Source organism: Myiozetetes cayanensis, unplaced genomic scaffold (assembly GCF_022539395.1).
Source record: "Myiozetetes cayanensis isolate MyiCay16 unplaced genomic scaffold, myiCay2020 scf1, whole genome shotgun sequence".
Taxonomy (NCBI): domain Eukaryota; kingdom Metazoa; phylum Chordata; class Aves; order Passeriformes; family Tyrannidae; genus Myiozetetes; species Myiozetetes cayanensis.
Window position 1 is genome coordinate 132,462,169 of NW_026086604.1, and position 22,819 is coordinate 132,484,987.

A 22,819-nucleotide genomic window follows, 5' to 3' on the forward strand; every position below is an offset into this window, starting at 1 on the left:
GCAGAGCAGAAACAGCCCACTACTCTCCTCTGTACAGCACCCCTGAAGAACCAATATCCAAGTATTGACAGCATAAGACACTGAAATAACACTGCCATTCATATAAAAAATGAGCTGATAACTGATAAAGAGTAACAACCACTTTTCACTTCAATTCAGGGTAAAAGTCACATACTGTTAACTCATACAATTTATATACACATCATGTCCCAAATAACTTTAGAGCAACTAACATATAAAAAAAGCAACTAATAAAACATGAAAATATTCCATGCTAATTCATTTCAGCTAGCTGTAGCAGATGTATCTACCCAAAACAAGCACACTCATTTCAGATGGGGGAGTACTTACATCACTCTGGTGTTTACTGACTTCCATGGCATGCTTAACATCTGGAGGCTCCTTCATTCGTGCGTAATCTGAAGTTCCTTTCTCAGCATCATGTTTTTGTTTATAGAGAACCTGAAAGGAGCAACATTGTACTTTTGTGACCAGAGTAGAGCAGGTATAATAACATGAGCTGGGTTAAACCCAGTGTCATGGTGTGCCTGTATTGAGGAAGACACATAATAAATAATTAAACTCTTTAATGGAACCAGAACCTTGAAATGAGAGCAGCTTCTACCCAAAACAGAAACATATAAGGTAGAGTCAGCAGAAAGATTTGCCTGCATCTGTTATTGCAACAGAGTCATGAGCAGACAGGGGAAGAAAAAGCAATATACAGAAACAGAAAATTAAGCTTAACAAGGTGAGAAGACAGGAGGGGGAAAAAAAGCTTATGCATTTGCCATAAACAAACAGTTCTACATTAAATACTCATAGCTCAAACTTCTCTTTCTCCTGCTGCTAGGAAACTACTAGCACAATATGCATTTTGACTAGCCCCCAGTTTCACAAAGAAAAATAATATTTACATTCAATTAACATCATGGTAAAGGAAAATGTAATCAAATTGTGAGCTTATAAACACATTTATTTTTATAATAGAAATGGAGTTCAACGTTGGGCATTCATCCAGCTCTCATTGTACTGTGTTATACTTACATATACACACATTCGTATACCAGAACTGCCTGAGAAGCTGATCTTGCACTTATTCTTGTCAGAAGCTTTTAGGCTTATATTAAGAAAATTCACTAGGTTTTGATGCCTAAAAAGCAGGAAGCATCAAGAAAATTCATTTTCTAACAGCTCTCATGAACAAGCACTAAAATAATCCCCAAGGAAACAGCAAATACTAAATAAGATTGATAGATGATCAGAAGGAGAAGTACTGAAACTAAAACCCTTGATAGCAATGAAAGAATACTGTGAAAGTTTTGAGAAAACTCGCAACTAGAGTGATTCAAATTCTTTTAGGACAGGATAATAGAACTGTGAGAAAATGTTGTATCTCTTTCTGTTTAAAGCAGCACGATTTCATCTGAGTCACAGAGTAGGGTGCCCAAGGCAATATGTTAGTATCTGCCCTGACTATCTCGGATTACAAAATGATATATAGGCTGAGAGATTAAGACAAAAAGGAGGGGGAGGGAGAATTTTTGCACTGCTACTATGTCAATGAAATTATCAAATCAGGAAACTTAAAATGTGCCACCTCCTTATACAGTGTAACATGATCAGGCCTCTGGAGAAACAAACACAACTTAAATTGAAACAAAAAGAGTCCATAACTTGCCTACACTGGTTACATCTCGCAAATGGAAAAGCACATAATCTTCAACAAGACTGAAGCATCACTAACAAATGAATCCCTACAAAAGTGTAATTACCATACAAACATATGCCACAAAAACTCTTTTGCAGCTTCTCCTTGTTTACACTGTCACATATAAGATGTTCCCCACTTAACAACAATCTGAAAAGCAGCCCCATACAGTTACATCCAAAATCTACTAATTTACAAATATTTTACTACATTACCACTTCGCTGGTTCAACATCTCTATTTTTCTCTTGGCAAGTGGGCTACATAACCAAGACATCAAAACACAACAGCACATCAATTCCCATCATGAGAAAATTAACAGAAATTACAATTAAGTATCCACTATCTTGGGAAAAGATGACCATTTCTTTATTAATGCAGTAATATTTCACTTGCTATTTGAAATCTGTGTTCTTCCTATATTTTCACATTATTCTGATTAACTCACTGAAGTAATCTAGAAGAAGTCACAGCCAAGGAGGAGTTCAAAGGCTCTCTAGTTTAGTTTTGGACATTTTAGTTTAAAACTATTCCTAGATTTGTAAATCAGTTCCAAGGAAGCACGAAAGAATAACTATTATTATTTCATCAACACTCTTAGAACCATTATTTTACAGGTTAGCATGTGTACATTTATTTTTAACCTCATTTTAATTTTCAAGTTTTAGCTAAACTGAATTTCCTTTATGAAATCTGCATAAGAAACTACTCTACAGAGAGATCAAGCATTACAGGTCACTGACATAACCTCTACCCTTTAGTGGCACCATTTATTAACTTGAGAAATACAAGGCAATTATTTAAGTAGGTATGACTTCAGATTGAACTAATTTGTAAGTACTCATTTTTTATTTTTCTTATCTCTCTTGTACACCAGTGTGTCAATAGGAAGCTGCATTAAGGAAGGCTTTGTGCTCTTTTAACCCAGCTCTGACCCTCTGTTTTGTCATACTTTAAACACTATTACTTTTTTTTTTAATATATATTTCCCTTTATAGTCAGTAAGCTGAGCTCTGAACTTAAAATCCACTAAGTAGGATTTTGTAGGAGGAAATGTTCAAGAACACAGAAAATGTCATTTTAATCTCTACACAGAGAATTAGATTATCCAGTGTATTCAGGTAAAACAAAAGTATAGAAGTCCAGGAGACTAATACCTGCCACCATAAAACAGAGGAAATCTCAAACATGACATTTCATAACATAAAAAAATTTAAAGAATTACATAAAACAGTCTGATAATGTGTAATATGATTGTAAGCGATGCAGTAAATCACAACATTTTTATTGCAGTAAAAGAAACTCTCTGAAACTTTCTCTGGAAGTTGAAAATATTAAGACTCACTTGGCTTATCATCTTTAAAACCAAACAGAAAGTGCCGTTAAGCACTGACATAGAGTTACTCTTTGAGATATTGCCCTGTGCAAAGGAGAAAATTAAACTGCCTTCAGTTTGCTTTAGATTATTCCTTTCAGATAAGAGGAAAAACAATGCAATCGCTTCTTATGGCAGAAATAAAGTGATGAAACACTTTTTTTCAACATTGTTCCCCTTCAAGCAATTTTAAATACCTTTATCATTGTTTGTGACACCTTATTAAAAAAATTGTTCTACGTAAGGAAGTATTCAGTATACTGAATCTTGCCTGATCTTCAGACAAGAATAAGACTTGGCACAGAGCTAGCAATGATTAGAAGTTTTCCTTCAGAAATATTTTCCACAGGAAAACTGCAATTTTTCAAAAAAATATCCACTTCCTCTCAGGAAGATCAACATTGAAGGTTCCCTGCTAGACTGCTCCCATCAATTTCATTTTCTCATTGCAGAAAACAGGGAAATTGGTGAGAGCTTTTGTAGACTGGCAAGGAGGGTGAAGTTGCTCACTGAGGACAGGGACTTCTCCTCTCTCTAGCTTACCCTGGGGACAACAGTGACAAAAGTGAGAGAGGGAGGCATATCTGGTTGCTCACCCTCAAGAAAGCTACTTAGAAGTCAACAGTCAAATTTCCTGTGTAGAGGAAAAAATGAAATTGAGAAAAGCCACTCAAGTATGTAGGGCTATGAAACTTCCTTTTCATTCTCCTGAAACATTTTTTCCCATAAAGAGTGTCATGATCTTTTGATCACAGTTTTAGATAGACGTCCTTCTCTATGGATATTTATTTACATCTTTGTGCCACTTCTACATAAAACACAAAAGAAAAAATGTGGGTTCATGCAAAAGCCTACAGATGTGGTCTTGTTTTAGGCTTTCCTGAGTATCTTGAAGGTGAATTGAAGGTGAGCACGTATCAATACAGTCAATATGGGGGAAAAGCTCCACTGGAAGAGAATCATATTTGTCAGGGCATTCTATCCTCCTTTGTGGCAAGATCCATATGTCAGTGCTGACCTTGCATGGCTGCAACTCTCCAGAATGAGGTCCTGGCTCTGCTGAACTTAGTGACAATTGCCATATGAGTTAAAGCATGCAGATGTGGTCAATGGTGCTGTGGCAGTCTGTTTGCTCTGGAGAGGACAGTGTAGGTGAGGAATGACTTCTTGTGAAAAACAGGAAATTTCCCCTAGTTGCCCCCAAGTTCCTAAATGATGAGTGTGATTTGAAATAGTGTATCAAATTACTAAATTGGGTTAGATCTAGGTAGACTGAAGACAGAGCTGCTGGGCAGAGCAGTACAGCAGCACCATTTCAGGAGCAAACATCAAATCATGGGAGAGACCGTCTGCCGAGGGTACACCTGTGTAAGGAGATCCCCCAGAAGAGGTGTGCCAGCCTGTGCCAGCAGGCAGCAGCAGGGAGAGTCAGTGGCTCTCTTTCTTTCCACACCATGCTCCCTTAGTCCCTATGCAAGTGCTTGGCAGATGAGGCTGCAAATCCTGCCAAGAACATGGCACCACAGAGCGAGAAAACTCCTGCTTGATCTGGCTATGAAAGCATTCAAGCCCAGCATTTCATCCAAGAAGCACGAAAGACGAGTCAAAGGTGTAAATCTGTTCTAACGTGGATGGGAAGGAGGATATGTACTTGTATTTTCCACCTCTCAGGAAATCAGCACCTATTTAAAATCAGCTTACTATAACTGAGAAACAGACTGCAGTTCTGTGCTTGCAGCAGCCTTTTTGCAGGAGGGTTGGCATAATGGCCAGCTGGTGCTGCTGTTCTCTCTCCTTCCTATGGCACATCCATAGTCTCCTCCTGAAGTGATGACCTGTAAATTCACAACCCCAGCCAGACAGATGCAGCAAAAACCCTCTGTGCCACATCCTGACCCAGCTGGAATGTGAAATCCTTGTATTAGCTACTTAGGTACCACAGTGATAGGCACAATATGGATTAGATTTGAATACTGTGGAGAACATTTTCACTAGAAAATCCCCTGAGATCTCTCTCAAAGTAGCATTAAATTCAGGTCCACTGCAACAGTAACCACAAGTTAGAAAAATGTGTCAGCATATCTTTAAGTTTTATGGTAGATTATGATTTATAATGCAACTATTCCTAAGGGGATGGTATGACTTTTACAGGGAAAATTTCTGCTTAAATATCTCATCCTATATGCATATTTGTTTCTCTATGACTGTTGGATGATTGAGGAAAACCTTCAAAGACTAGCAAATAAAAGACAGTCTTTTCCTTAAAAGGTGTTTTTTTTTTTGACGAATCAATGATTTCACTTTTAGTCTCAGTTATTTATCTTATCTATTTATCTATTTTCTGCCACATCACCAATGTTAATTAACACCATTTGTGTAAACTAATGTAGAATGTAATAATTTCGAATGAATCCAGGAGTATATCTTTGGCAAAATAGTTAACTAATGTTTTATAAATCAAACTAACAGTTTTAAAATGTTACACAAGTTTAACTCCCAATTTATTTCTACTGTAATTCCTCTAATCACTTACTTTTCAGTGAAATGTCACATTGATGTCATTTCAGCCACTGTGCTGCTTTTACTTGAATGTATATATGTTCCATTTCAAACTATGAAAACTAAAATATATGTTATTATATTTGCTTAATATAGTCTTGATTAAAACACTGTTTTATATCAAAACAGTTCTCTACAAGGTGTCCTGAGATTTCAGTCTTTTCTTTTGGTATTCTCCTTTGTCTGAAAAAATACCACTGCATTAGAGGAATGCATATTGAAATACAGTCAATATTATGGATTGAGGAGCATGTTCACTTCACACACTGGCTGCATTAAACTGTATCTTTAAGAGAGGAGAAAGTAAAAACAAGAAAAATGTGGAAATGTTTAGTGGACAGAAAGTAATGACCATCTATCAGCTGTAATTCTCATGAGTAACAATGACAATCTCTAACTCCATTCATATTACACATACTTAACATTTGCAATTCCACTGAGATCAATGGAAGTGAAGGGTCACCTGCTTACATTTAGGGTATTATATTTTTAAGCCCCTGAAGGCAACTGAACTGGAATTTACTATTTTGCTGGTTGTTTACATGCTTTACACTATCTTCAATATACTTCATTTCATATTTTTAATTCTATAAAATTTGTTGTATTAGTATGCAGACCATCACAAATACATTTACTGCTACCAGTAAGTGCCTATAGAAGTCATTAAAGATTTTATACTTTTGCCTTCAGCATCAAACATTTTATATAGCTAATACAACACCCAACTGGAAATAGTTGTTATATAAGATTCATCTATTCTCTGAGCACAGTGCAATGTCACTGAATTCAGTAATTCCTTATTACATTCATGGATGTCTACTGTATTTATGAATGCATTACTAGCTTTTAAATGTATATTTAATAAACAGAACAAAGTCAAAAGATTGTCAACATTTTGAAAGTGAGTAGTTCTTGAAGTTAAGAAGTTATGGTGATGAACTGTGGTTGATAAACTTACCCAAATAAATCAAGCCAGCAATCAAGTGTCTGCTCAAATATTTTGTTCAAATTGGACATATTCTGACTCACAGTTAATCTAAAAATCATTCTGCAATTGTAAAAATTGTACCTTGCTCTGAAGCTGCATTAATTCTTTTGCAAATACACTGTCAATTGTGGCTGGCATCTGCTGATAAAGAGAGTTAGAAAGGTCTTTCTTAGCAGCTCCTTTGTACTTCACCTAGAGGGCAGAGAAAGGTGACATATAATGCAAAAATTAAGATGCAGTAAACATATTACCTATTTTTTCTAGTAAGTAAAATGGCATAGACCATTAGAACCGGAAAAATTTAATGCTGTCATTAATTTCCAAGCAAAAACATATTTAAATAATACTTTAGGTGGATGTGTCTAATTCACAAAACAATGCAAAATATCTCCTAATTATATTCAATCATTTGGAGGGAAGTATAAAATAAGGTAACAAGGTAGTTATTTTTCTATACTTTTTCAAATTGTTTTCAAAATCAAAACTTACCTTTTTCTTTCTGTTTTCACAAATTTTACACAACAGGAGTAATGAGAGGCCAACAACAAATATTTTACCAATTAGTAAGCATCAGCAATTAATTTACCAATTAATAAGTATCAGCAATTAAATGTAGCTGGAAAGGACAGGAACATTGAAATTAGCATGTCTACCATTATTTCTACTTAATCTTTTCATATTACAGTCTCATTTTTTAATTACTTTTTATTTATCCTGTCTTTCCTCCAATGTTCAGTACTAGCAATTCCTCACAAAAGGGTTTCATGAGAGAGACCAGAATAATTGTTCAAAATCTGTGAGGCTTTTGCTTCATATCTAAGTGTTTCAAATTCATAAAAACAATGTCAAGTACTGAGGTGAAAGTGATCATAAATACCAAAAATATTTTAAATTATACTGTCTAACGTCTTTAATTTACTGTGCAATATACAGCTGTTCATTACAGGCTAATTCCCCATATGTATATATCTATATAAATAATTTGCTGTAACAAATTTCCCAAGCCAGAGGGCTCTTTTTCACTATTATGGACATGCTGTTAAAAATTTCAATGTCCAAGTTTTGCAAAAACAGGTTATGGGACACTAGAGGTCAGTAATTTACAAGATAAACCATCCATCACATGATTAGCTTCAAGGTAATGCTGCAATAAGCAGATAGAGTGCTCAACAGTTTGTTAACATAAAACATACAGGGTTTAAAAATTTTAAAATACCTTTATATCTCTAAATCTTTGATTAATAATTAGCAGCTTTTCTATGGAACCAGGTGGATTAGACAAATACTTGCTATATACTGTTCTTTTGTAGACTGCAATAGTCTGCCTCTTATAAAGTGTGATTACATCAGATTTACTCCCCTTAGAGTAATGCCACTCTTTCTCAGAAAAAAGAAAGATAAATACAACACTAGATATACACTAGATGCACTTATATTGGATGTAGCCACACAGAAAACTATTGTATATCAGAAAGAGGACATAGAATGTATATAAATTAGGTCACTTCAGACAGAGATATTGGAGCATCCTTTATCATAATAATAAAGGTAACACAAAAAACGAGGCACCAAAAAGTTACATCTTCCAAGGGTCACAGTGACAGAAAAATCACCCAGAACCAGTGATTCCTAAACAAACACCTCTCTATCAGGTAAAACTCCTGCTGACTCCTTATTTGTGAAAATAATCAGAGATGCAATTCTACAGCACCTGGTACCTGGGACATGAAGAGCTGATAGTAAATGCTACTCTGGCATTTTGGAAGCTGTTACTCTTTTCCACTACAATTGTGTGTGTGTGTGTTCATGTCTCTGTACATGAAGATCTAAAATCTCTGACACAGGGAGTCACGCAAGCGCTCAGGCAACCCACAGATGGCATTGCCCTGATGTCTACCCCAGGTCCCTTGCTGAAGAAGGACAGGGATGACAACAGGGAAACAGTTCCCTTGCCTGCTGTTTTATATCACGAAACTTTGCACAGGTGAAGTTTGCAAACCTCATCATTGCAGAGCAAGTAACAAAAACATTCTTTTCCTACTCCTCGGTTTATCCACCCATAAAATGGGATAGCTAGGACAGGTTCAGAACTATTAGCAAAGCATCTTTGAATCCCAAAATAAAAGTGTCACATAAAAATTCCAAATTATTATTACTCACATATACAGTACATATTAATTACAGCCTTTAAGTCACCTTAGCTATAAACAGAATTGTTATTTGAAAGAAGACATTCTTCCCCTGCTAAAAGTCACCATATCCAACTGAGAGACTTTTTAAGAAGGATAAGAAGCCAGGAAAATTCTTCAGCCTTTTAGATCTTACCTCAGAAATAAAAGCACCGAGACTTTTCACATGTTTTAGCTGCGGGGTGTCAGGTACAAATATGCACTTGCCTTTAGATTTTTTAAACTCTTCTTTATAGTGTATCTACAAAGAGGAGAAAAAAAGTTTAATTGTTCTTAAACACACACAGAAAAAATAAACAACAGCTATTTTTATTTAAATTTTTTTAATTATTATTATTATTTTATTTTATTCATGGATACTATCCCGGATGGCTTGCAAGTAGCTCCGGCTGGATCAAATTAAACCATAAAGGGAAACACCCAGTTCTCACACACAGTACCAGGACTATGTAAAAGTCACAGAATTCTTTAATAATAAAGATGAAAAAGATAGGATTTTTTCTCTACATCTACAGCACATTTTCACCACCGTTGCAGATGTTTTAGTACCTCTAAAGAAAGAAGAATCGAATAATTGATCTCCTTGATCCTTGATCTCAAAGATAAAATTGTTAAACTAACTTCTAACACAGACATAGCAAGCACGGAATCTGTATAACATCATCAAATGCCCCTTTCTGAATCCAAGAGTCCCACAAATAAATTCAGAAAGCCACTGCCAAACCATTGCCTACAAAGCACCCACCAGTAATGACATGCAAGTAATAACAGAATGTAAGACCAAATAAATTTTAAGTTGAGCCATTTCTAAATTGTGTATGCACAAAGGAAACAATTTCTTAAACAAAACACCATGATGTATTTTGCAAAATATAGAAGCACAAGTTTTTTCGTAACAACCAACCTTTATCTTACCATGGACAAACAGTATGGGCAGGTATCACATGACTTGATGAATCAGTGACTATTTGTATTCGTGAGACTACAAGAAGGATAAAATCTATGGACATAATTAATGTGTAGGTACCTTTATTATATCAGAACTTCATGAAGAAAGATGACGAAATATGATGAGATAGACTAAATAAGTTTTAAAGACAGACACTTTGTGTGGATAGCCTTTAATGTTTTTAGTGATATTTCTTTCTTTGTACATACAATATTTTAGATCAATGCAAATTTAATTATTTAGTACTAAGCTCTTTCATGGTTATTATCTACTACCTTTTCTCTAACCCCATTTTCACATTCTGCATAACAGCAGCTTGCATTTATGCACTCTAGACTTGCTGACAAGCTCTGACAGAAGCAATATGATCTGCATCCGAGCATTACAGAAATATGCAGTCTTAATTTCCTCCCTCTCTGAATCCTTAATGGATATCACAAGTTCTAGTCTATGCTTCTCTACAGGGACCTGGAAAATTCATGTGAAGGATGGCAGCTTACACAAAATCAGCTCCTTTACTTTTTTGATGCAAACATTTTGTCCACTGCAAAATGGATTAGATAATGCTGAATTCATCTAAAACTCGTGACTACTTAATCCTCACACAGGAAACAACTTTAATATTGAACTTATCCATATTTGGACTACTGAAAGAATCTACATCTCATTACCAAATCATATTGTCCACCTTTGTGGACTATAGTCTACTCTAAATAAAAACTGTTTGGTGAACAATGGGTGTCATGATTTTATTCAGGGACCACAAAGCCAGTGGTTCATGTAACCTGTGTATGACACCATACTCCAAGGTAATCACAGAGCAATATACAAACAAAGTGCAGTTTTATGATCAACATAAGCAGGCACTTAAAAATCTACGGAGCTGACTGTCTACTGGTTAGGTTTGATGGCATTCCCAGTAGAAACTGCTGTAAAGCTGTGACTCTGGTAGAGAAGACAGAGAGTCTTACTGCTCACAGCTTAGATAAATCACCCTGAGATATCGAAAGCTAACTGTAATTACATCCATTTTAATTACAGAGCAATAATTACATTCAAAAATCAAACATAAAAGCTTCCTAAGGTGTATCTTAAATGGAGTGAATGACAGAACATGATCAGAAGAAACAATCAAAACTGTTCTGCTGTAGAAGTCATGCTTTCAAACTACCCAAAAACAGTAAAGGCCTAGTGCCACCTCCTTACTCCTTTATTATTCACATTTATTCTAGTAACACACAGAGGCCACAAAATGCACACAAATGGACCATTTAGAAAGGACATAAAATGTTCAGACTGTGATCCAACACACCCCATTTGGCTACAGAATTGTCCACATTGCTTGGAAATAGAAAGATGGAAGATGAAATGGAACAAGTATAATGAAGTCATGATGCCTGCAGTTAAAAACAAATTTATTGTAAATGATGCAACCAAGATGCTCAAGAGGTTGGCTATGACTGAACATAACCAATGGCTGGAAGGAATAGGCAGAGAAGTTACCATTCCTCTTCAAGATTTGGAGTTAAACATTCAAATGTCTAAAATACTAAATAGGAAATTTTGCCTGCAAGTGACTTGCCCTTCATCACAAAATACGCTGTTTAAATTAAAGCAGATCTAGTAAACCTTGTGAAAAAAAACAAATAGGAAAAATTTGCAAATGATGGCCTGGAGCCACTGCTATTTCATTATATTTTTGAAGTCCAATAGGTCATTAAATGTCCAGTTTCTCTCCTTAACCTTTTCTTCTCCCTGACTCATCATAAAACTAACTCTGACCAGCAGCACAGCTATCCAGTAAAAGTGGATTAAAATTCCTAGACAACCACCAAAACAGTAAGCTTCAAGCTGCATTTTTTTCTTAATGGATGTTATATTGAAAGATCAGCTTTATAAAATAAGGGCATCCAACTTTTAAGCTGAAGCTTCCCAGTTTGCCAAGAAAATTCATCTCATCCATGGCCTGTTCCATCAGTCTTTCAGGGAGAAACACAGAGGGAGAGTGTGGGATAAAGGAAAGACTCCAATGGTAACAGCTTAATTCAAGCAACAACCATTCCTTTGTATTCAGGGGCACATACTAATCTAACTTTAATATAAATAACCATGTCAACAGTAATCATGCCAAGATCCACTGTAGAACTGTCATGTCTCAAATACCCATTTAAGTTTGGAAAAACAACAAAGCTTCTTATCTAGCTTTTATGCTAAAACAAAAGGAAACTTTTTTCCACTTAGGACTCACTTTCCAACCCTACATTAATTAATTTATAATCTCTCATAAGACTTAAGAACTGTGTTAAACCACAGATCCGTCTAATACAAAATCCTCTCTCTGTGGTCACAGCAACCTAGAGTAAAGCATGAGAAAATAAATGGCAGGCATACAGCACTATTACTCCACAGTATTTTAGTAGTCTCCAGCAATTTGGACCTCCAAGTCCTCCAGACTTAGAGGTGTGGCTAGTAATGGTGAGTGCAGGGGAACAGCTGCACCCAGAATTAGGTGGTCAGAACCCTGTTGGGATGAGTGGAAAGGCACACTGACTCTAGGTCTTTGGGGCCTTTATAGCAGAGACATGCTAAAGCAAGGACAGCTAAATGGCAAGTAGTCTACTTTGTATATAAAGGAAAAGAACCACTGCTACCACACATGACCAAAACTGAGCAGAATCTTCAGTGGAAGAGTGTCTGCCATTCTACCGAAAAGGATTACGATAGTTTGGTCAAATATCATGTAGAATAATTCCCGTATCTGCTTATAACAGTATCAGAAACATCACACCACATAATCAAAACAAATATGAAAATATGCCACAAGCAAATGGACAGGCTCAATTTCAATATGGAAGAGAAAAGGCCTGGAAAGGAAGGTAATTCATATGAGTCAACACATGACAGTTTTAAAAACATCTGTGGAACAAAAGTGCATCATGGAGGGAGATTAAATGAAATGGCTGTTGAGAGAAACAATCCAGGGGGTATCACAGCCACAGAACAAGCCTCAGATGAAACTGGGGATTTCCTCAAGAATGGGAGCACATAAACACAACTTCCCCTACATACAGCTCAAGGCTGACAGCTATGCATGCGCTAAGGACTGCCATCATAACACTTTTTTAAAACCATATTGCCAAACTAAAGTCAGCCTGCAAAGAATACAGGGCAAGCATAATGCAAACCCAGTATCTAAGGCATGTGCACTCCTGGCACTGCTTTCTTATGGAGGAGCTGTGCTGACAGCTCCACCATCAGAGAAGGGCAATCAGCCTGTCTCGTGGGCAGCAAGGACACAGGCTGCTCTCCCAAGGTCATCTTAGGACCAAACTGCAAGTGCCATAAAACCACTGTACACATAAAATGTATAAATGTACACCAATGATAAATCTACACAAACAGTAGTTTCTGCAAAGGTAAAAAGGATAAGGAATATATAAAAAGTTCTGAATGTCAGTGAGTCAAAAATCAAAGGTAAGAATGCAAACTGTCAGTTTATTGGTCTCCACAATGAAATGTGCAGGGTAAAGAATTTATCCCCCAGCACAAAGGACTTCACTGAACATAAGAAATTCCATCACAGCAAAAATTCTGGGGAACAACATTCATACTCTGTACATGTGCATATTCCATTCAAGCCAATGATTTCATCAGAGGCTGAAAAAGGCCCTAAAGTTGGATGCTATTTTTAAACACAGAGTCTTTTTTTTTTGAAATTAAATTGGTCTGAACCTTTATGTATTGTTCTTGCTTTGAAAGCATTAATGACACTTTGCCATTATGCTTGACATATCTCAAGGAAAATCTTGTTGTAGGTTAAGGTAAGTTGTAGGTTAAAGGTATCACAAATTTACAGCAAAAAATCCCTGAATCGTTATAAGCTTCAGAAATCTGGCTTGACTTAGTTATTCACCCTAGCTCTCAAGGCCCAGCAGAAAATCCGAGAAAATACAGCCACTCCATTTATCAGTTAATTAACAACCACAGCCAACATTACTCCTAATGGGTACACAGCATAGTAATAATCCCTTTTCAATTAAAGAAAATATTTCTTTAGCACTTTTCAACAAGTTTTTGCCTTTAAGAACAGAACCACATTTAGAAAATTTAGAAAGAAGCTGCATGGAAGCAGTAAATATATTTTGGGTCAGATAAGTGCTCCAGGTCTATTTTCATTTTGGCCTTTACATGAGTTGACAGGCACTTAATGCACCATATGCCATTTTTTCCCAAAGAAAGTATGTAGATAGCTATCAGTAAAAATATTATTAATCTCTACTTCTTCCTAAAGTAGACTGAGATTAAAAGGGAGCTTCTCTTAAGGATCTATACAATTTTCAGCATTCTTTCTGTGACAATTGCAATAGACAATTTGGAGGAAACTTTGACCTTGTCAAGTCACACTTTCAAGCCACCACTGTAACACTTACACATCCTGTTCTTCTGAGTTACCTATTTTTTTCTGATACATAACCCTAAAAAACTATATCTGAAGTGTAGATTCTGTATGTTTTATTCCCATAAAATCAACATCATAAATCTATATATAGATTGCAACATAACCTGAGCCTGACATCACTTTTCAGTTTCTTTAGAATATTCTAAAGTCAGTCTCTCCTCAGTAATGTCTTGGATCTGATCTATGATGTTTATATAATGTCTATAACTGATAAACTGTTTTAAAAATCTACAGTAACTAAGTCAAGAATAAGCTAGTTAAATAATTTTGAAGATATTCTAGCACTTCAATGGATTTGTCCTATAAGCATAGTCAATAACAATATGCTGAGCAGTAACATTCAAAATTCATTTTTAACCTCCCTCCTTACAGCTATGTGTACTGAACCCAGTTCTATTCAAACCAATCAAACTGCAGAGAACTATACTGTAACCAGAAAAAATACTGCATTTTTCTGATGAAAGCAGCCAAGGTGTTCTCATGGCAGACACCAGACACACATATTTTGAAACATTCTCCTTTCTAGGGCCTGTGCTTCATACCATCGAAGTGCTCTGAAAAGCTCATCCCTCTGTCGCTGATAACTTAAGGTACGAGAGTAATCTGTGTTTTTCTATTACTTTGTGTGTTTTTATATCTGAGCCTTGAATGAGTACATGCTACACTGCAAATATCTGAGAAAATATGTATCATAAATATAAACACACTTGAAAAAAGAAATTCAAATATAAGGATGTAAATAGTCACCGTCACTTACATCACTTATTAATTCACTGCATTTTCGGGCCAGTTCCATATTTCTGTCCTCAATAACAGGTTTGAGGAAGACCTGTAGGAAAAAGGTAATCATTCCAGGTTTATCATCCTGAAGAGTAACTACAGAAGGAAGTAAGTACTTTTAAAAGCTACTGAGGTTTAACTCACCTTTTCTTCTTCTTCTTCTCCATTTTCATTTTCATCCTCCCTGAGGTCCTGAATGACAGACACTCGCATTTTAATACTTTGCAGGAAACAACAATGAAAACTCTGAAAAGGTTCAGTGCTGGCTGAAACAGCTCAGATCCTCCAGCATGCCTGGATTTGTGTCCTCCACTGCACTTAATGCCACCACGGCTCCTTCCTTTTTTAGGCAGCACTTGACAGTCTTTATCTGAACAATTCAATGTGAGTGAACTGAAAAGCATTGCAGATGGCCTTGCTAGCTATCAGTCACAGCAGAGCTAATGCTTTCTTACTGATAAAATATAATTAAATGACCTATCCCCATCAACTATTTTTAAAATTACTATGAACACAATTAAAATACTGTGATGCAGTTAATTTGCAACATAAGTAACTTAGTAAAATTAACAGGATTAAAAGGGGAACATTCAATCTAAGTTTATGGTAACACTGCCCAGTTCTAAGATTCCAGGCATCAATGACTCCAAAACTGTTATCACAAAACTTTTCTAGCCCAATAATATAGCTTTTTGATTAAAAAAAAGCCATTTGTCAAAGCCATTTCTCATTTGCCAGTAGGTGTAACTGCTAGTATATTTTTCAGAATTACTTCTTTTCCACAAAGCTTATAAAATTCCTTAAATACCTTCCATATCATCTCAGCTACAGTTCAAACCTGTGCATATATAGATACAGACAAGTCTGTATTACTTACAAGTATACGTGGCTATGTATTCACACAGACATGTCCGTTCCTTCGCTGTTACAAACTGCCATGGTCTGCAGTCTCAAAACCAGCCTCTTTCAGTATGAAGTCACTGACTGCAGCTGCAATGACACTGAAAGATATCCTTATGTCAACCAGTGCAGAGTATTTACTTCTGTAAAACAAGCAAGGAGGTATTACAGGACCAGTTGGAGGAACCAGCACTTTAAGATCATTTTTCGTTCCGAACTGTAGCTTATGTATTTCTCATTTTGTAAAAGTTGTGATTTTGAACTTTATCTAGAAAAGTCATTCACCACTACACAGCTTTGCAATCAGGCAAAGATATAAGGAATGTGTGTTCCTTAAAAAAAAAAAACTTCAAAGACTTTTAAGTACTTGTGCCCAAAAACAACATCCTTAGAGCTTATTTAAAAACATACATTTCCTTAGGAAAAGAAACATTTCAAAGATGAGAAAAAATAAAACATTTGACATAGTTAAAGTCTGAAAATATGGAAAAAAAGTATTAAGAACAAAGGCACAAACTGCTTTCAGCCTAAAACAAGAGACAGAATTCTTTATACATTAATGGCACAGAAAACTTCAAGACTTTCCATTCCACTCTCAAATATAAACTCCTAAAGTTCAGGTTTGGATTGGCACAGCTGAAGTTTAGGTTTAAACCTAGAAGTCTGGTTTGTATAGATGAGAATTACCTGTGATTTATGCTGACTGCTTCTGGAGTTCAGGGTGTTTCATCCTGGTGAAAACAAATGGTTTAGTCTTATAAGATGCATATTGACAGTAATAGGTTGTTTTTGAAGATTATGGCCATAACAAATATATTCCTAAACAACAGACTCGTGTGATTTCAAGGACTACATATTAAGGAGACAGCACCTACAAAAGTGCCAGACAAAAATGCAGCACTGAGGCTTCACTTTGGGATTTTTGTTATGGTATTGCAAATACTATATTCTTTCAGTGCAGTCAATTTCCCCTTTCTTCCTACATTTAATAAATTTTTTAAGTGAAGACATTGAAAAATATTTCAGAGAGTAGAGAAATGCTATTAGTAGCTGCAAAGCTGGCTGCATATGGAGAAATCTTTTGCTATTTTTTGCACCAGAAAGCAATTATGGTCAAAATGACAAAGTCAAAACTGTTCATGTTTTGGGGGGAAAAGGGAGGTGTTCAGCTTTTTAACCTGCTTACATTGTATCTCATAATAGATATTTTATTTATATGGATAAAATTCATATCTTAATTCTGGTGTCCCTGCATTGGTTTCTGCATAATAGAAATCTGCAAGATCACTTTTGGTCACTGAAGTGATCAGGCAGTTGGACTTCACGATCACTGTAGGTCCCTTCCAACTGAAATATTCTATTCCATTCCATTCTACTATCCTTAACTGCTTGGATACAATTCATTTTTTTCTCATTTTTGCATGATTTGGGTCAGACATAACTAAGCATTCGAATGCCCTATGTCCCATGTAGCTTCCATAATACAAGGATTTCAAGACAGCTGCTCTAACTTGATTAATATGATTAATATAATCATATTAAAGAAAAATATATCACTATGCACAAAGGGGGAAATATCACAGAATCAACTAATTGTACACAAGGAATTCAAAATTCCACTTTTCGCATAATAGATGCAGTAAGATCCTATATGACACAGAAACCTGTCTCACTTTTTTCCCCTCCTCAAAACACTGAATACTATCAGAGAAAATTCACTGTGCAATAAAACAAGCCTGAAAATTTAATATATCCAGATATCATTCAAGGAAGAATTTGTGAGGACTATTTAAGAGATGCATGGTTTAGAAGTGCATTATGATTCAATTAATAGCCTGCAGATCAAGAAGAATAATAGAAAGGTTTGGGTTGGAAGGCACTCTAAAGATAATCCAGTTCCAAGGGCAAAGGTGCCCCTCACTAGATCAGGTTGCTCATCCAACCTGGCCTTGAACACTTCCAGGCATGGTAAAGAAGCTTTAGTTACTTCCGTAAGAGGCAATAAATAATCTAGAATCAGCAGGAATGTTTGTGTACATTTACAACAAAAACTATGCTAAAAATACTGAATCTAATCTGACAAAGGCCTAGTTAAAATGCTGAGCTTTACATCCCCAAGACAATTATGAACTATGTTGTATTAAAGATTATTTTTCACCTACAAATCCTCCATTTTTTACCAAATCTCCAAACTGACACTTCTGAACCATTTTCCCTACATATAATGGAATAATCCGTAGTCATTTGTTCTGGCATGAAACAGCACAGATTAAACAAAATCCAATTGTACAGAATTTTTAAAAAACACTGTAAAAGAGTGCTAAGATGTGTATACACAGTATTTATATGCACACAGGGCACGGCAGAATTAGAATTTCTTACTGCATTATAGATAACTTAATATGCATACAAAGGGGAAAAATGGCTTCTTCAGAGAAGTACCCAACTCATTCAAGTTTTGTAAGGAAATGCTGCATAGCTCCACATTTCTACTTCCACCCACCCTGCATGGATGTTTCACATCTCAGTTCAGATTTAGCCTTAATAATGAGGTTATTTTGTTGAAGAAGATGCAACAACATTAAAATAACTGTACATTGCCTAAATTGTTCACAGAAGCACAGTACTTGCCATACACAACCTTCACTGTGTATGAACCTTTTATAAGAGAAGACAAGCATTCCAGAAGCAAACTATATTGTTTATCCTATGAAAGGAGACATTTCAATCTCCTGGCACTTAGGGCTGTCATTGGGTTGTGTTGATGCACTATTTTTTGACACAGAACGTTACTCAAGTACTTGGTTTAAATACATATCTGCCGAGGAGGCAGAACCAGAAGAAACATGGGGGGTAAATGAGCCTGAGTCTCCATGAGTATGAGTTGACCCAGCATGTGAATGGTTCAGGCACACAGTTGGGCAGCTTTCCCACTTTGATCCTACACAGCTGAGTCCACATCCAGTCAAAGCCACACCATCTTGTCCCTTTATCAATCTTTCGAGAAATACACTTGGGAGTTGCTAGCCCAGAAAGTTAAAATGCTTCATCTCATCTTGACCCTGATACACATAACAATAAAGTAGTGACTCTCAATTCTGCCCCTGAATAAACAATACCGCTGGACTTTTTTGGCATAATCCCCAAAAGCCTTCTCAGATATGAAATATCCATGTGTACTAATGAGCTGAAAGAATTTGTCTACTACTTCACAGAATAGCAGAAGCTTTTCTTGTCCTAGTAAAGACACCAGAAACATCACCATCTCAAATCTGTTTAATGCAGAGTTCCTCATGGGGTACTCGAACACAGGTTGCCAATTAAGGACCAAGGCACTTCAGGTCAAAGTCTGCACAGATTATGTAGTGAGGTATGTACACATTATGAATATACTCCTTTCAATTCTGGACTGAAAACCTAATAAGAGTAGAGGAAGAGTTTTAGTACTTTTCCTGTTTCCAGTGAGCTAAAAATCAACCCACAGACATCCCTGAAATTAAAATGTTATTTTCTGCTCTAACGGGACAGACATGCACACCGCTGAAATAAGTGCAATTAATTAAACACAATACAGATGGTGGTGTCTTCTCAAAAAGCACACAAGCCATTTGTAAGTGCTGAGACTCATTTACTTCTCATTTCTAGAAATACTCATCTATCTGACTAGGAGTTCCTAGCAGCCCTGCATAAGGAAGTTCATAGTTAGGCTATCAGCACCAGAATCACAAACAGAAAAATGAGAGGAATCCCAGCCTGCCAGTTGTAATCTCTCTGAATATTAAATACCAATTCACATTAACTAAGGAAATTCAAGAGGTGGCTCTATTTAGAAAAAAACTTATTCATAAGCTTATATCTGTCAGAGCATTAACACTGTATTTATCAATAACACTTCAAAACCTGCAAATACCTCCTGGTTCTAAGCTACAATTTTCATTCAATGTAAGTTATTTTATTTAAGGTTTTGGTAAAGCAGAGAGTGGCAATGATATTTTTAAAGGCAAATAAAAATGAGATGTTAGAATACTGAGTTTTGAATCCCAGAAAACCTAAAGAATTTTCAGTGTCTAATAAATAAATAAATATAGACATTTTTTGCAAACACACACTCTCAGAGACATTATCTAGCCCAACTGGATTTTGATGACAGAGCATTTCAGATGTCTGTATGGTACATAGCTAGTTTCACATAATAATACCCAATTTAACCTAGATAACAGAAGCAGTGTAGTCTGAGCTCATTATCCTGAGAACTGCTCATTCAGAACTGAAAGTAGTCACCAGGGTACAAGATTGTACCACGTGGATGTAACCTTAGCTGTGATCAGGAACAATACATTGAAATAAATCAACATAAAGCTTTTCATGAACTAATGTATTCTAAAAATACCCCAAAACCTCTGCTTCATTTTTCTGCCAATATTTATAGTTGCCTACATTGTTTACACAATATTTTTTAAGCCTCAAAAATGGTATTTCCTAGCTGGGATACACAGTTCCACCTATATCTTTTTTTCTAATTTTTCATTTGTCAAGAAATGAAATCCTCAACGATGAAGCAACTTGGTATTTCCACCCCTTCAATATTTTCAGTTTAACCAGAAGCCTGAAAAATCTATCCCTCCTACAGCTCTCTTCACAAGGTGATGCATTAAGAGCTGAGATGCCATGTTTGACTGCATCGCAACTGTTTAATCCACTCCACTTGACATAACTGTGCCAATTCCCTTTCTTGTTCAGCATCATAAAGCCCCTTCCCCCTTAACCAAGTGTTTAACTAGGTATGGGAGTCCACCAGAGCTAACAGCTCTGGGGTACAGCAGCTGAGGCTCTTCAGCACCTCTTATATTACATTACAACAATGAATAGTCATGACATGTTTTCCTATTACCTGCAAAACTGGAGCTCTGGTGCTCAGTGGCCAAGAGACCTGCATGCTAGTCCCCTGAAACCACTGGAGAGCAATACACATCCAAGGTATCTCTCTGCTCTGCAGATGGAGGCTCAGATTTCACAAGGCTGTTCTACAGAAGATGGCTAGAAAATGAAACTATCAGCTGACTGTGTCAGGTATCCATAAAAGGAAAGTCACATTTGGCAGAAGGGGGAAATACAGGGATATTATGGCTTTTCTCTTGGGACTCCTTAAATGCAGGAAAGTTTGGATAGATCAAAGTTTTCCATTTACAAAAATTTGATTTTATCCAAAACTAGGTCCTATGGAAGAAAGAGCCAGGAATATATAATAAGAGTTTGGAAATTTTACTTTGCTATAAATCACAGCTAAAATGCAGGTAAAAAGGAATGAAGCCAGTAATAAACAAGTTCCATTTTGCCACAATAAATCCTAAAAAGCTAAAGATATTTCCTTTTTCCTTTTGGTGACTATATATTCATATACAGCTTACTGTAGTCTGAAATAATAGAAAGATGTATTTGTCTTCCATACAGACTCTTTTTTAGTTCTTGGCTATATAGATTGGGCATGTTTGCTTGCAAGGAATTTTTCTTGTGGCATTACTTTGAATTTAACTGCCTGAACTGACAGAAACTCCTGGAGCAGGAAGAGAAAATTGGACATTTCCTATAAATTTAATTTCCAGCCTATAACCCTCACTTACCTAATGAATGCCTTTTTTTCTAGAAACAAAAGCCACGGTGGTTTATTTTACTTGTATTTAATTGAGTTTTTTCTTCTCTATATTTCTGCACTTGTATTTTCATAGTCCTTAGACAGTAACTCTCTGGACCGAACAATGCCAATATCATATGTAACACATACTTTTAAAAATACCTTTAAAATTGTACTGTTCTGCAACACTTCATGTGTACTGTAATTCTCAGGTAAGTTAAATTTGCATCAAATTGCTACAGACAGCTAACTGTAAAACAAAAAACTTCATTCTTCATTGGTAGTTATTTAAAATAATAGGTTTTAAATTTCAGAATAGTCTTCAGAAAGCTCCCCAAAACAGAAAAAATGACACCAAACAGGCCAGGATAAGAAAAGAAATTTAATTAACACATTTGAAGTAATAGAAGTCACTTGTTCAATGATAAAAAGTTTATTTTAGTAATTCATTTCTTTTATCAACACAAATCATTTCAAGTCATAAATAATTGATGGAGAAAGTATATTTTTAGTACCTTCAGATACTAAAAGACAAAAATAAATCTTTAGTTATGTAAAACATACATCACTCTTATTGTGCTTAAAATTACTGGTCCTTAAATCTCATTTGGAGAGAAAAAAAAGCAGTTCACTTTTTTTTTCTACTTTGTGAATTGTACCCATCATAAGATTTTAACCAAAAAGCAAGTTACACATACTTTGTGTCCAAGAGTCTTAAATCTGGATTGTCATAGTCTCAGCCTACCGTTCCATGCATGATAGGTTAAGACAATGGTACACACGAGCTGTACTATGAATTTATTAGTGTAATCAAAAAAAAAGCACATAATATATAAAATTCACATTCAGAAAAGATCCATAATTTTCAAGACAGAGTTTATAATGACTGATAGATAGCTCATTATTCCCAAAAAAAGGTACTGTGTCAAAATAGTCTACTTGAATAAATATTAATTTTTAAGTGCTTATAACAGGTTACAATGGATTTGTAAATATAACTCTTAATAAACCTGTATTGAAAAGAACCTTTTAACAAAGGACCCCATAGTAAGGGTTCTCTGGGCAGCCTAATCCTGTAATTGTGTTTGTGGTTTTAACTGAGGAGAGCAACTTACAAGTTCTTAGCATTGACTATGATGTTGAAGAAAGTACACAAAAAATACAATAGCTAGCAATAATATGTCACAGAAATGTTAGATCCTTATGCACACTCTGTTTAACAACGATATACACAAGTTTCCATGACAACACTGACAAGATGATAAAAACATCTTCTTC

The 22,819-nt window shown here is 35.7% G+C and overlaps 1 protein-coding gene across 16 annotated transcripts in view; it reads right to left on the bottom strand.

Annotated features, from left to right (window-relative positions):
- Window positions 1–22,819, bottom strand: part of NEBL (nebulette) — a 245,879-nt gene that overhangs the window by 74,169 nt on the left and 148,891 nt on the right. For 9 of the 16 annotated variants that reach the window (XR_007630107.1, XM_050325454.1, XM_050325439.1 and 6 more), the window contains 7 exons: window positions 16,597–16,640; window positions 15,887–16,052; window positions 15,154–15,379; window positions 14,987–15,058; window positions 8,958–9,062; window positions 6,714–6,824; window positions 352–462 (listed from right to left, as the gene is read on the bottom strand). The exons of 2 other annotated variants lie outside the window; for them this stretch is intronic. Coding sequence is in view for 13 of the 14 variants with exons in the window: in XM_050325454.1 (XP_050181411.1) it covers window positions 352–462; window positions 6,714–6,824; window positions 8,958–9,062; window positions 14,987–15,058; window positions 15,154–15,222 (468 nt within the window). In the remaining variant the exon portion in view is untranslated. Of the gene's footprint in view, window positions 1–351; window positions 463–6,713; window positions 6,825–8,957; window positions 9,063–14,986; window positions 15,059–15,153; window positions 15,403–15,886; window positions 16,053–16,596; window positions 16,641–22,819 lie in introns of all 16 variants that reach the window. 5 more of the 16 variants (XM_050325380.1, XM_050325388.1, XM_050325472.1 and 2 more) reach the window with 4 other exon arrangements.